The following is a 12343-nucleotide window of genomic DNA, read 5'->3' on the forward strand; positions in this document are numbered from 1 at the left end:
CTGGTTTGGGAGCTTCCTGGAAACCTCTGATTCTCCAGTGCTGCCACCATCCCCCACCCCTGCAGGTTCAACATCCCTCTCCAGCATGCAGCCCACTGTCATCATCATGGGGAGTGGGACCAGAATATGTCCCCAGCAAACTGCCCGTCCCCTCTGCCTGCCTGCTGCAATCCCACAGATCCCTGTGAGGGTGTAGCTGCCTGTCGGGGGGTGGGGGGGGGGGGGGGAGTGACATCTTGGCTCTGGGTCCAGCCTATGTGAGCTGGGATGTCCTCAGACCTCAAAGGGACCATCCAACACCTGGTCAGGCTCTGCAGAAATTCAGATTCCCACAAATTACAGCATCATTCTGCTTCCCTGGGCTTTCATCCAGATGCATTTCCTAGGTTCCTGGGTTTGAGGGTGAGACTGGGTAGGGCTTTGCCCTGCTCAGGGAAGGGGGACATGCCCAGCCCCCCATGGTATCAGTGCTCTCATCTTGACCCCAGCATGAGCAAGGAGCAGCACAGGGCTCTGTCCCCAATTGCTTGAGGGTTGTTCCCTGATGCTGCACTTCAAGTCAGAGGATTGCTGCAAAATTCCCTTTCAAAAGTGATGCAGTGTCTTCCATGTTATTTGTGTTTTTCCAAGATCACCTCTTGTCCATCTCTGTCTGTCTGTCCATGTTGTTGCTCTGCAGGACTGGAGCAGTTGGGGCCTCGAGGAACTGAGCCCAGGTGTCCTTTCTTGCCAAAATAATGGGGAATGTGTGCTGGTTTTGTGGAGGCTGCTAGTGGGAATCACTCCTGCTTCAAGGCAGAGCCAGGACATGGTGGCAAGCTCGTTTGCAAACAAATCACCCTGTCCTGTTTCTCCTGTGTGAGCAGGGCCATTGCTGGCCCTTGCCATGAACCCACGCCAAAGGCACCGCTCCAGCCCCAAACTAGCAGAGTGGCCACCAACCCACACCAGGGCCTGGCTGGAAGCTGGAAAACCTTTCTGGTTTCAACAGGCTCTGGAGCAAAGCCTCTGGCAGGGAACTGACTTGTTATGATTGGTGAAGTTGCTCACCTCTCTCTTGCCTTGCCTTGAGTGCAGCATGCTGGGAATACTCTGCCAGCAGAAAACAGCCCCTAAAAACAAACAGTGGCAAAAGGCGTTGCAGCACATCCCAGCAACCAGCTCCCAGGCCCAGGAGGGAGGGGAGAGGAGAGGGAAGATGTCAGGGAGCCGGCTGTGATGCTCCCAGGGAGCTTTAGTGCTGCCAACTCTGGGCAAGTGTGTTTGGCTACCAGCTGCACCCTGTGCTTAGACCCAGGCACCATCGCTGGGTGCTCCTTATCAGTGGCATTTGGAGAGCTCCTTGGGGTCCAGCACCTGGCACATGCAAGCACCCAGAGACCTGTCTGGGTACATTCTGGCAAACAAAAGGTGGGGTAGAAAGCATGACTCAGTGTTCGAAGTGCTGCAGCAGAGCCAGATGCAGAGGTGGAGCCAGATGAGAGCCCTGAGTGTTTTGGGGTCCACAGCCATACTCCCCAGCCTCTGTCAGACAAGAGAGATCAAATCTTGAAGCCACAGCCCAGACTTTGGGTGTCTGCTTGATGCTTTAAGGCAGCCTGGGTGCTGGTGTTTTCTGGCTGGTGAGCCAGGATGGGCAGCAGTGCTGGCAGCTTGGCTGGAGACGTAGCTGAGCACACACAGAGAGAGCACCTCTGGAGGGGGTTCTTGGGCTTGTGGCTGGTGCCTGTCCCTGCTAGGTGGGACAGGTCCTACCTGGTTTTCCTGCTGTGGTGAATGTGATGCAGGCTGCCCAACCTGTGCCAGGGGTGCCCAGCATGGGTTTGTGCCCATGGCAGGCAGGAGGTTCCCAGGGAGCACAATGGCCATCTCACTGACCTCCCCCTCTCTCTTCTCTCAGGTGTGCAATTGCAACAAGTACCTGAAGGTCTCACGGGAGAGGATGAGGCAGCTGGTGGAGGGCAGCAGACAAACATCAAGGGAACACAGTGCAGGTGAGTGGGTGGGTGCCCACAGCTGGGCATGATCCCCGCTCCTGTGCCCTTCCCTGGGACTCACTGGCCCAGACAGAGCAGGACCATCCCCCTGGGCCTGGGGGTTTCTCAGAGGGGTGCCTTGCCATCAGCCTGCCAGGGGATGCAGACCAACAGAGCTCTTTCAAGTTCAGTTTATGTTTCTGCCCTGGCTGCCCTGTCCTGCCCTGCAAGGCACAGGGGTCGTGCATAGGATTGCCCAGCCCGGGGGGATTGGTGACATGCCAACAGTAGCTCAAGTGACAGCCTGAGGCCATCATCACCTGAACTGAAAAACTCAGCTTGGATGGTGAAATGCCTTCTGGCTGGGGCTGCTCACAGTGCCCAGTGCCTCTTGAATTAGGTCAGGCTGCAGGGAGGTGAGTCAGTGCCGCCTGCCCAGCCAGGCTCCAGCGGGCTCAGGGGAGGGAAGGCTCCTCCGTGCAGTGCCCCGGGCTGCATTGACCCAAACACACTCCCTCCCACAGGGAGACACAGTTTGGTGGCAAACTACACCCATCGCAGGCACACGGGAATGGGAATGTGCCCCTGTTTCTGCTCCAACCCAGCCCGGGCTCTGCCCCCAGCCCTTTTGTGCACCACTTCCCAGTCTGCTGGCAGCAGGGAGCAGAGGGAAGTGGTGGCTGTGGCATTAGTACTGGGAGCTGCACGTGTGGCTCTGGGGATGAGGAACGTGGTGGCGCTGCTTTTCCCATGGTGCCAGCAGCCTGGGAGTGCTGTGCTTCCCCAGAGGCCGGGACATCCTCTCCAGCGGTTTCTCTGGTGAGGACACTCTCTGCGTGTGTCTCCAGCGACCAGACGGGCCAGTTCAGCCAGTTTCAGAGTATGGGAAATAGAAATGCTGTGGTTTGTGCTCAGAGTGAGCTGTTTCCCCTTCCCCCTTCAGGATGAGGTTGATGGAGCTGGGAGGGTGTCACACAGCACTGTGGCTCCTGCACACAGACTCTTTAGGGACCACCTTGCCCTACTCTTTACACCTCATCTGCAACACCACGTGTTCCCATCGGGCCGTGCACTCTCCTCCATGTACCTGAGCAGGGAGGAGGGGAGGTTATAGAGAGGGAGCAGGTGGGATTCCTGTGCTGGCCATGTCACTCATGACCTTGTCAGGGAGCATCCTCCAATGGGAACCATCCTCTGCATCGGAGCAGGCAGGGGCAGGGACCAAAGGTGCTACTGCATCCCCAGAGGGTTGGTGGAGACATGAAACAGAAGCTGTGATTCCCGTACAGGTGGGCACAGCAGGACACTGGCACCCATCCAAAGTGAAAACCCCTGGGGACTTGCCAGCAGGGTCCTCTGTGACCCAAAGGTCTGGTGCCATCCTGGGGTTTCCATTTCTGCTTCGATTTTGCTAGGAGACCTGTGGGGATTGCACACATTACTGTGAGCTTGACAAGGTTTCCGGAAGACAAACAGGAAGGGTGTGCTGACAGTGTCCTGCCATCGCTTGGTGGGGACAGTGGTGGCATTGGGACAGGCTGAGCAGCCACAGAAGTGGATCCATAAGGAAAATCTCACCTGTTCCCTGATTTTCTTTACATTTTCCTGTTGAAGGAGTTGGTGGCAGGACCTGCTCTGCCCTTGTCATGGCCCAACACAGGGCATGAGGTTTTCAGCGCCCACAGCCCCACACCAGGACTGTCTCCTGTCCTGTGACTCCAGCCCAGACCATGTTGTCCCTGTCAGCATTGGCCCAGACCATGGCCAGGTGCTGCTGCTTGGCAAGAAAAAGCATTTTCCCTGCTCCTGCTTCCAGGCAAGGAGGGAACCTCCTCCCACAAGGGCTTCACCTCTCCAGGGAGGAGCTGGTGGATGCTGGGGCAGATGGGGACAGATCTTTCAGGACCACGCCTCAACACAAGTCTGCATCTGGCCCAGGTGCTCCCAAGTGCTGGGGTCCACAGGCCAGTGCCACTCCATTTCGCTCCTGGATTTTTATAGCAGGGCTTCCAAGTGATAAAAGGCCAATTATTCATCCTGTAATAGCTCACTCATACTTGGACCTAGGACTTTCACAGGTCTCAGGGAACATAGTCCTTGACACAGCCACAATTTTCCCTGCATGAGGGCTTTGACAGAAGTGCTGCAAATAGTTTCAAGTCCCGACAGCTTTTCCCTGTGATGCCTTTTTCCCAGGAGATGCTCTGAGCAGCTCAGGTGCCTGGAGCAGACTGGGGCAGAGAGGAGAGCAGGGCTGTGGGTCACCATGGGGCACAGACAAGTCCTTGCTGGAGGCAGTGATAGATTGTGGCTCCCTAGTGACCCAGGGGAATGAGCTGTGTCACAGGCTCTCATCTAACCAGGGGAACTCTTGCTTAGTCAGTGCAGTAAAACTAGCTGGCACAGGGCCCCAGAGCTCGGTGGATACTCTGCCATATGAAATCTGGTCTCTGGGAAAGGCAAGGATGTAGCACAATCCACCGAGTTGCCAAACAGAGGAGGCAAATTTAATTGTAAAATCCCCCCCTCCCCATCTAAAATGTGGTGCAAAAGATAAAACAATGGATCCTGCTACTCTTGGGTCTGTGGTGCTGACCAGGTAGAGTGGAGCCTCCACTCCCATGCTGGGTGGGCACCCTCCATGACCAGTTGCCAGCACTGGAGCTCTGGACACAGGTACAGGGCAAGTCCCAGATGGCCCCAGGTAGCTGGAGGAACAACCGGAGTGTCCCTGCACTGGGTGGTAGGATGACATCAGGCAGCTCGGGCACTCACCTTGCCCCTGCCAGCAGTGACTTGGGGTTTCTTTCCCTTCTCAGTCCTCGACTCCACCCCAAGCCTGGGGAAAAGCTGGCAGAGACAGCTCAAGGCAGGCAGGAGGAAGAGCTGCAGACCATGGTGTGGGGAAGGGTGGGTGGCAGCTCCAGGCTGGGGTGGCAGCAGGATAGTCCCTTCTCTGCAGTTACCACACTGGGGCAGCTGAGGGCAAGGGCTGGTGGGACCTGCTCCCCTTAGCCAGGAGCTCTGATGGACAGCAGGTAGAGCCCCCTGCATGTCCAAAGCCCTACAGCTGGAGGATTCCCTGATCTACAGTATTTGGCTTTGCTGTGAGCATCACACTTGTCTTGTTGCCACGTGGAAAGGTGTGAGATAGGTCCCTGTGCTGTCACAGGAGTATTCTTGTGGATCCTCACTGCCTTGCACCAGACTCAGTTTGTGGGGCCAAGGCACCCCCATTGTCTTAGGCTGCTCTGAACACATCTGCATGGAAGGGGATGGGTTCCTGAGGGGTTGCACCCCTGGATGCAGGGGATCATCTCCCCCCTTCAGCAACCCCATGCATTTAGGCTCTGTCTTCTCCAGGGTGCAACAGAATGACAGGAGCATCCTCACATGCCCAAGCGGGGCAGGGATGGGCCCAGGGGCTGCAGTCATGAGACCAGCCAGAAACACCCCCCAGACTCAGCTGGGTTGTGCTTTTCCAGCTTTTCCCTCTTCAGCGGAATATCACTTGCTCATACGGAAAAGCACGGCAGGGCTGGGACCCGGTGACATTGTTGTGTCGGCTGGTTTGCAGAGCTCTGCTGTGCCTGCTGACAGGGGCGCTGTGCCCAGCATGACCCGGGAAAGAGCTGGGGGCCATTCAGAGCCGGGGACCATTGCGTGCTGCTGCCCAGAACTGGGTACAGGGGCTGGCAGGGTTCTCTTCACAGCGGCACGGGGAGATGAGAGCAGCTGGAGCTGCCTCTTGCTTGAGCTCATCCTCCCTCCTCCACCATGGGAACATCTTAAGATCATGGCCCGGCTGCTGCAGCCCAGGTTGCACAATCCCGGGTCCTTTGTCCTTTGCTTATCTGCCTTATCGAGGAGGAAAAGATAACCAGGTATCTTCAGTGCCCTGCAATCAGCACATTTCTCAGGCTCATAACTCCTCTTATCAGGCTGATCTCTCACCACAGCCGATGTTTCCCATGCACCTTTGTACTCCAAGAATGCTCCCAGGTCTGTGTTCAGCCTTGAGCAAAGCCTCGACAAAGCTTTGAGCTTTCTCCCAAAGCCCCCAGCCCTGGCTGCGACCGAACCACTCACTCCATTGCAATGGCTCTGGCTGTGGTGGGTGCAGGGCTTGGGGCTGGCACAGGGCTCGGGACTGACACAGGCCTGCATCTCCAGAGGCAGCAGGAGCTGCCAGGTGCTTGCCTGAGCCAGCCAGGACAGGCACCCAGCTCCTTCCCCAAGGCCTTGGTTCAGGCAGGGGTGACACAGAGGGACCTGGGCTAGAAACAGGACCCGTGGGGCAGGATTTTGGGCAGAAGTACCTGGCTCCCTGGGAAGGTGTTGGCTACCACCCTGACCACCTACTGAAACCCTGGGGATGTCCAGGGCTCACATAGTGGGAACAGGTTGTTCCCAGCCAAATCAGGGCTGTGTAGGCTGGGAAAGGGGAATGGGCACAGGTTCAAAGGTTTTCCCCGAATCTGCTCTGTCCCTGCTGTGCCCCCCTGTCCTGCCATGGAAGTCCCAGTGGTTGTCCCAGTGATGCTGACCCAGCACTCTAGCATTGCATCTGGCAGAATAGGCTGGAGGGATTACAGGTCATCAGTGTCACCAGGTCACCAGTGTCACCATCACAGTAGCCTTTCAGTGTGACCCCAACTAAGAGCTCCTCTGTGTGGGGGAATGTGCATGCCCTTGCCCACGTGTCTTGTCCCATGTCCATGCCACTGGGCTCAGCCCCATATCCATGAGCAGGATCTTGCAGTGGGGCACATGGAGCTGCAACTCCTGTCTATACTGGGACAAGTCACTTTGCCCCCACAGCCTCCCTGTGGCAATAGTTCAGGGTTTTTGTGGGACTACCAGAGGGATTCCTGTACCTGTGTGTTCCAGATGCTGCTGTGTCCCCCCAAGTGAAGGGACTGTTAGTCCCTTAGACTGCCCAGGGTGTGAGATGGGTCTCTGGTGTGGGTCTGCCCCACTGTCTTGGTGCTGGTGACTGTGGGCTGAATGAAGGGGATCCAATCCAGGCTGGGGAGCTCCTACTGCACCCACCTTGTAAAGCATGGGGCCACCCTGCCCTAGGGCATACAGCATTGAGCACAAAGCAGGGCTGCTGCAGAGGTGACAAGTGCATGCAGAGGTGGGATCCCACCACTGAGAGTGGCCCTGCTCAGCTCAGGAAAGAACCTGATGCAGAAATAAGCAGAATGGGGGTGCTGCAGCATCCCGTCTCCCCTGGACATGGCAGCATTTGCTGGCAATGAGACTTCATGGTGGGAATAGCAGCAGTTTTTTGCTTGTTCCTATGGGATTAATTCCCACAGGCAAGCAGAGGTGGACAGGAGCTGTGAGTGGGCAGCACATGCAAGGCTAGGAGGAGATGGCTCTTGTGCTAAGCACTGCCCAGCTGGGGACAGTGCTGGGGGATGGCTGTTGCTGCCCATGGAGTTCTGCAGCACTCACGTGGGGGTGCTCAGCCTTGAGGGGCTGGGGGCTGCAGGGTTCAGCCCCTCACCCAGGCTCTGTCATCCCCAGGGTGACCCAGCCAAGAGGGGGAGAGGTGAACGAGAGGCAAAGGAGTTTTTATTTTCAAGATGTTTTATAATGGGATTATTAGTTCCCAAGAAGTGTTTCGAATTGATTCGGTAAGGAATCGCTTTCCTTTCTCCTCCGCGGGGATGTGGTGGGAATCCAGCCTTTGGTGTGAACCTCGCAGAGCTCTGGAAGCCACAGATCTGACAAGCTCCCGGCACACTGGAGGGACACGCTGGGCTCCCCGCAGCCCCATGCCCCCTACAGATGCCTTTTGCTCCATCTCTAGTGTAACTCTGGGGTGTGCAGCATCCAGGCAAGCTGGGCTGCAGTCCCAAGGGAGCTGTGGCTCCACTGGGGAGGCCTCTGCCTGTCTGAAAGGAGAAAAAAAAATCCATCTTCAAACCTCCCCCCTTTCCCCAGGAAGCCCCTGTTTTTCTGGGGGATCCAGCCTTTCCCAGCTCAGTTTTCTGCATGCCCGGCTGGCATCCTGTGCCTGACGCCTGGTGGCCCTTTCACCCTGTCGGTGAGGGGAGCATAAGCATCTTCAAAAGCCCTGGGAAGAATTTGGTGAGAGGGGGAGAAGGGGTTTTACAAGCTCCCATTCAGAAATGGTCACTTTGAAGTGATGTAGCATTCTCAACCCTTTGAAGAGCCACAATTAGGAGGGGGCTGGTGCAAGCAAAGGCAAAACTATAGGGTTGACCATCACGGCCTTTCTCTCCTCAGGCTTTTAAGGGATGAACTTTCCCTCCCTGTCTGCCTTTTTCCCACGAGCCCAGGGGGGTGGGATCGGGGTGTTTGGGGGAGCTAGAGGTTTCCCATACCCTCATGCAGGGAAGGAGGGGTCTGCCACTGGCTTTGCCCACCAGCAGCAGGACAGCAGAGGGAGCATGTTGCAAGAGAGCAAATTACTCCATATCCCTGCAGGCACACAGAATATCAGTGTTCCATCAGTGTCCTGGTGCCATGATCTGGTCAGGGAAATTTTAGGCTCCATAATGGGGAAAGTTGTTGGCCATGGGTGCTGGGTGCTGGCAGTGTCATTTCCATTGCATTGGATCTAAAAGTCCCATCCAAGGTTGATGTCCCTCCCTTCAGAGGAGACAGGGAGGATAGGAGATAAAGGGGTGCCCAGGCTGAGGCCAACCTGTGCCACCAAACACAGGAGTAGCACAGGTCAGAGGGAGATGGGAACAAGGTGAGGACAATGCCCCTGTTCCTACCAGGGGCATCTGCTAGCCACTGGCAGGCTTTATCCTGGAGGAACCACTGGGAAATGGACTGGTCCTCCACATCCCTACTCTGGGTGGCTTAGGAGTCTCCCAAGAGCAGCCTAGGTATTTGACCACTTGCCAGAAACTGGAGAAAATGGAAATTGAGGTAATTGTTTTCCCTTTAAGGGTAGATGCCAATGTCCAAAGAAGATGCAGGGGGTGAAGGAAAAGCCCACCTGTGAGTGGGGCCATGGGGCACAGCCCTGATGAACCCAACTCTTGCCCAGTGTCTTGGACAGGGCTTGCAGCTGCTTAACCTTGTGCTGTGGCAGCAAACCCCAAACTAGTGCTGCTGCTGGGTAATGCGGTGGTGAAGAGCTGGCTTGCAAATCCCCCCTGAGAACATCTCCAGTGACAGCCATAACCCTGCGTGTGGCTGTTGGAGTACTGGGAGCTGGGGGTCACCATGTCCCACCAGCTCAGGCTGGGAAGGTGTGGAAGGTCTTGGGGGGGTCTGGGGAACCCCCCTGAACCAGGGGCTGGTGTGACCTAATCCCTCCACCACCTCCCCTGGGCTGTGGCTCTTTCTGCTCATACGATGGGCAGTCCCAGACCCTGCTGCACAGCTGGGAGGTGGCTCTGCCAGGACAGGGTGGCTCTGCCAGGATGAGTTGGCCTCTTCAGAGCTGTACCCAGCCGTGTGTTCCCCCGCAATAATCCCCAGTATGTCCCAGCTCCTCATGGCTCTGGGATGCAGGGAAGGGCCAGCTGGGAATGTGGTGGCCCTTTCAGTCTCCTGACAGGGTCTCTGTGATCCTGAAAAGGGTCGGATGACACCCCAGAAGTGCCGCTGGAGCGGTGCAGGATGCCTTTTGTTGTCTTAATTGGTGCCTGAGCAGGACAGACCCCCCTGTCAAAACTGAGTCATTCCGCAGCAAGAACTGCAGCCTGTTCCCGGCTGCCAGGCTCCCTGATGGATGGGAGGCAGCTCAGCCCGCAGCTTCTGCTGCCCGGATCCGGAGACTGCGGGCGGAAGAGCGCTCTCCGGGTGCCGAAACTGCGGGGCCAGGGCACCCGGTGTGGGATAGCAGCGATCCCCGGTCCCGGGGGACAGGGCTGGGGACAGCTCAGGGGACACGGCCCCGCGTCACTGTGCCCCTTGCCCAGGGTATGTGGCGGGAGGTGGGGGGTGGGGTGGGGGTCACACACTGAGGATGGGGTCACACACTGGATATGGGGTCACACGCTGGGGATGGGGTCACGCACAACCCAAAGCCCTGTGTCCGTGGGCAGGTCGGGAGAGTCGTGGGTGCCATTAGCAGCTGATGACAATGGCGGGTTAATTAAAGCATCAATTAGGGCTTCCCTGCTGTTTGTTTGCCCCATAACGAAGCCGGGGATGGGGGCAGAGCCCCGCTCTGAGAGCTGCCTGGCCCGACCTGTGACAGGGAGGCAAAACCAGGGCACCCAGAACAGCAGCAGCACTGGTGCTGTTACCCGGACTGGAACTGACCCCAAGACACGGCAAAGGAACTGCAGGAGGTGCCAGGTGGCTGCAGGGGACCAAGTGGCTGTACAGGTGCCACACTTAGGGCAGATAGCTACTGGATGCTGGTGAACAACCACCCTCTCCCAAATTCAGGAGATGCTCTTCCCTAGGATGCAGGGCAGAGCCTGGACCCTGCAGGGATGATAGGCCCCTCACAAGAGTTGCTCACATTGTTGAGCACAGATTCTGCTCATTACAGCAGTCACTGATGGTTTATCTGCTGTCTCCTCTCTCCACAGGCTGCCCGGGGAGCCAGAGCTGCGATGTCACCGTGCCAGTTTGTGACGCAGCCCAGCCTGGCTGCGTCCCACATGGCCAGCAGGCAGAGGGGGTGGAGCAGTGCAGGGCAGCCAAGGTGTTGGCAGGGGACACAGTTCTGCAGGTCGCTGCCATCCCCCCCAGGGTGCTGGACAGAGCCGAGCTCACTAACTTCTACTGCTGCACCTGCTGTGGGAAAGTGTTTTGGGAAGGGTCCCATTTTGGACGCGTCATCTCCCAGTTTCAGGATGTTCTTGTGGCCACTGAGGACACACAGAGTGTCTATGAGCTGAGCTGAGCTGAGCTGAGTGGAAGCACAGAGGCTCCACAAGGGAGTGGGGCCTGCCAGGGGATCCTCAGCAGATTTTGGGCCTTGGGTTTCCAGAGAGAGGCTGGAAGTGGGGAAGGAGGAGCTCTCATTTTGAGATTTACCACGGAGAACACTGTCACAGATGCACCAGTGGTTTGCAACAGCCCAAAAGTATGTGGCCTCCATGAGATCATTAAAGCAGAGGTGGCTGAAGAATGGACCCTTTGCTTTATTTCTGCCCCGCTTCAACCTACTCATGGCAAGATGGTGGCAGAGCTCTGCTGACCAAAACCACCACCCCATCAGTGCTGACCCACCACACCCACACACCCCAGTGCTCCTCTGCCCACTCACTCATGGGGGAGCAAGAGCTGCTTCCCCAACAGCAGCACAGGGCAGAGAGCATCCTGAGCACTCCCGGTCTGTGGAACATGTGCCATGCCTCAACCCATCCCCAGCATCCTGTTCACCCTGACCCTGTGCTCCCAGCACTCCTTGGAGGCAGCTGAGCAGACGTGGAGGTCTGGGGAGGCTGAGCTTTGCTAGGCTCATTGCTGGAAATCTCTGGCTGCATCACAATGCCCACTGGCACCTGCACCCCCTGTGCTGGGGCTTGGGGTGTCCAGGCAGGGCCAGGCTGGTCCTAGGGGGGCTCCCACTGGTGCCAAAGCTGTCAGCCTCCTCCTCCTCCCCTGGGAAGGTGCCTCAGGACAGCCCCCTGCCCAGGCACTGTGCAGGGTGCACAGGAGAGGCAGTGATGTGTATGGGCCCACCAATACCAAGAAGTGGCATCACTGGTGGGACTGGCCAGCATCTAGAGGAGACTGCATGTGCATTGGAGATCCTAGGCCAGGTCCTGCAGCTCCAAGGGGCAGCTGTCCAGTGCTTCCCAATCCATGACCAGGCTCACACCATTCCTTCCTGAACAGAGGCGCATCTGCAAAATTCCTCCTCTAATCTGGTTTCACTGCCAGGCCCTGCTGTTATTGTTGAGAGGGCCTGAGGAGCTCTTGGCTGAGGTGTGACATTTATGGGCCAGCAATGCACCTGCCCAGGCAGCTCATGCTACAGTGCAGGACTCATTTTCCCTCTTCCAAAGCTCCTGGCCACACAGTTGCCAGGGGCTCCTTCCTCCTAGGGACATCTCAGACTCCAGATCAATGCTTTAATAAAACAAAACAAAAAAAAATCCACTTTAAATATTCTTCTTTTCCATAAGATCCATAATATTAATGCCTGAGTATTAATTTGTACAAGTGACCCTAAAAGTCAACCATTAGTACTGGGCACTGAGCAGCCCAAGGCTTCCAGGCTCCACACAGACTCATCCATGTGCCAGCATCCTGCTTCTTCAGGGTTTGTTCTGGGAGGGCAGAAACTGGGGCTGAGGCAGAGCAGGAATGATGCAGAGCCTCCAACTGCCAGCCCCCACAGTGTGTGTTGCTTCATCATGCCATGAAATAAACCTCTTCAAAATGGGATGAACCTTTCCAGGCCCTGT

General features: G+C 56.9%; 1 protein-coding gene across 1 annotated transcript in view; it reads left to right on the forward strand.

Moving 5' to 3' along the window:
• The window catches only part of EXD3 (exonuclease 3'-5' domain containing 3), a 244574-nt gene extending 233744 nt beyond the window's left edge, over positions 1 to 10830 (forward strand). The window contains exons 22-23 of the mRNA XM_062505658.1: positions 1901 to 1994; positions 10514 to 10830. Of these exons, the coding sequence (XP_062361642.1) occupies positions 1901 to 1994; positions 10514 to 10830 (411 nt within the window). The remainder of the gene's footprint in view (positions 1 to 1900; positions 1995 to 10513) is intronic.
• The last annotated feature ends 1513 nt before the right edge of the window (positions 10831 to 12343 follow it).

The sequence above is a fragment of the Cinclus cinclus genome, chromosome 19 (genome assembly GCF_963662255.1).
Source record: "Cinclus cinclus chromosome 19, bCinCin1.1, whole genome shotgun sequence".
In the NCBI taxonomy this organism is placed as follows: Eukaryota; Metazoa; Chordata; class Aves; order Passeriformes; family Cinclidae; genus Cinclus; species Cinclus cinclus.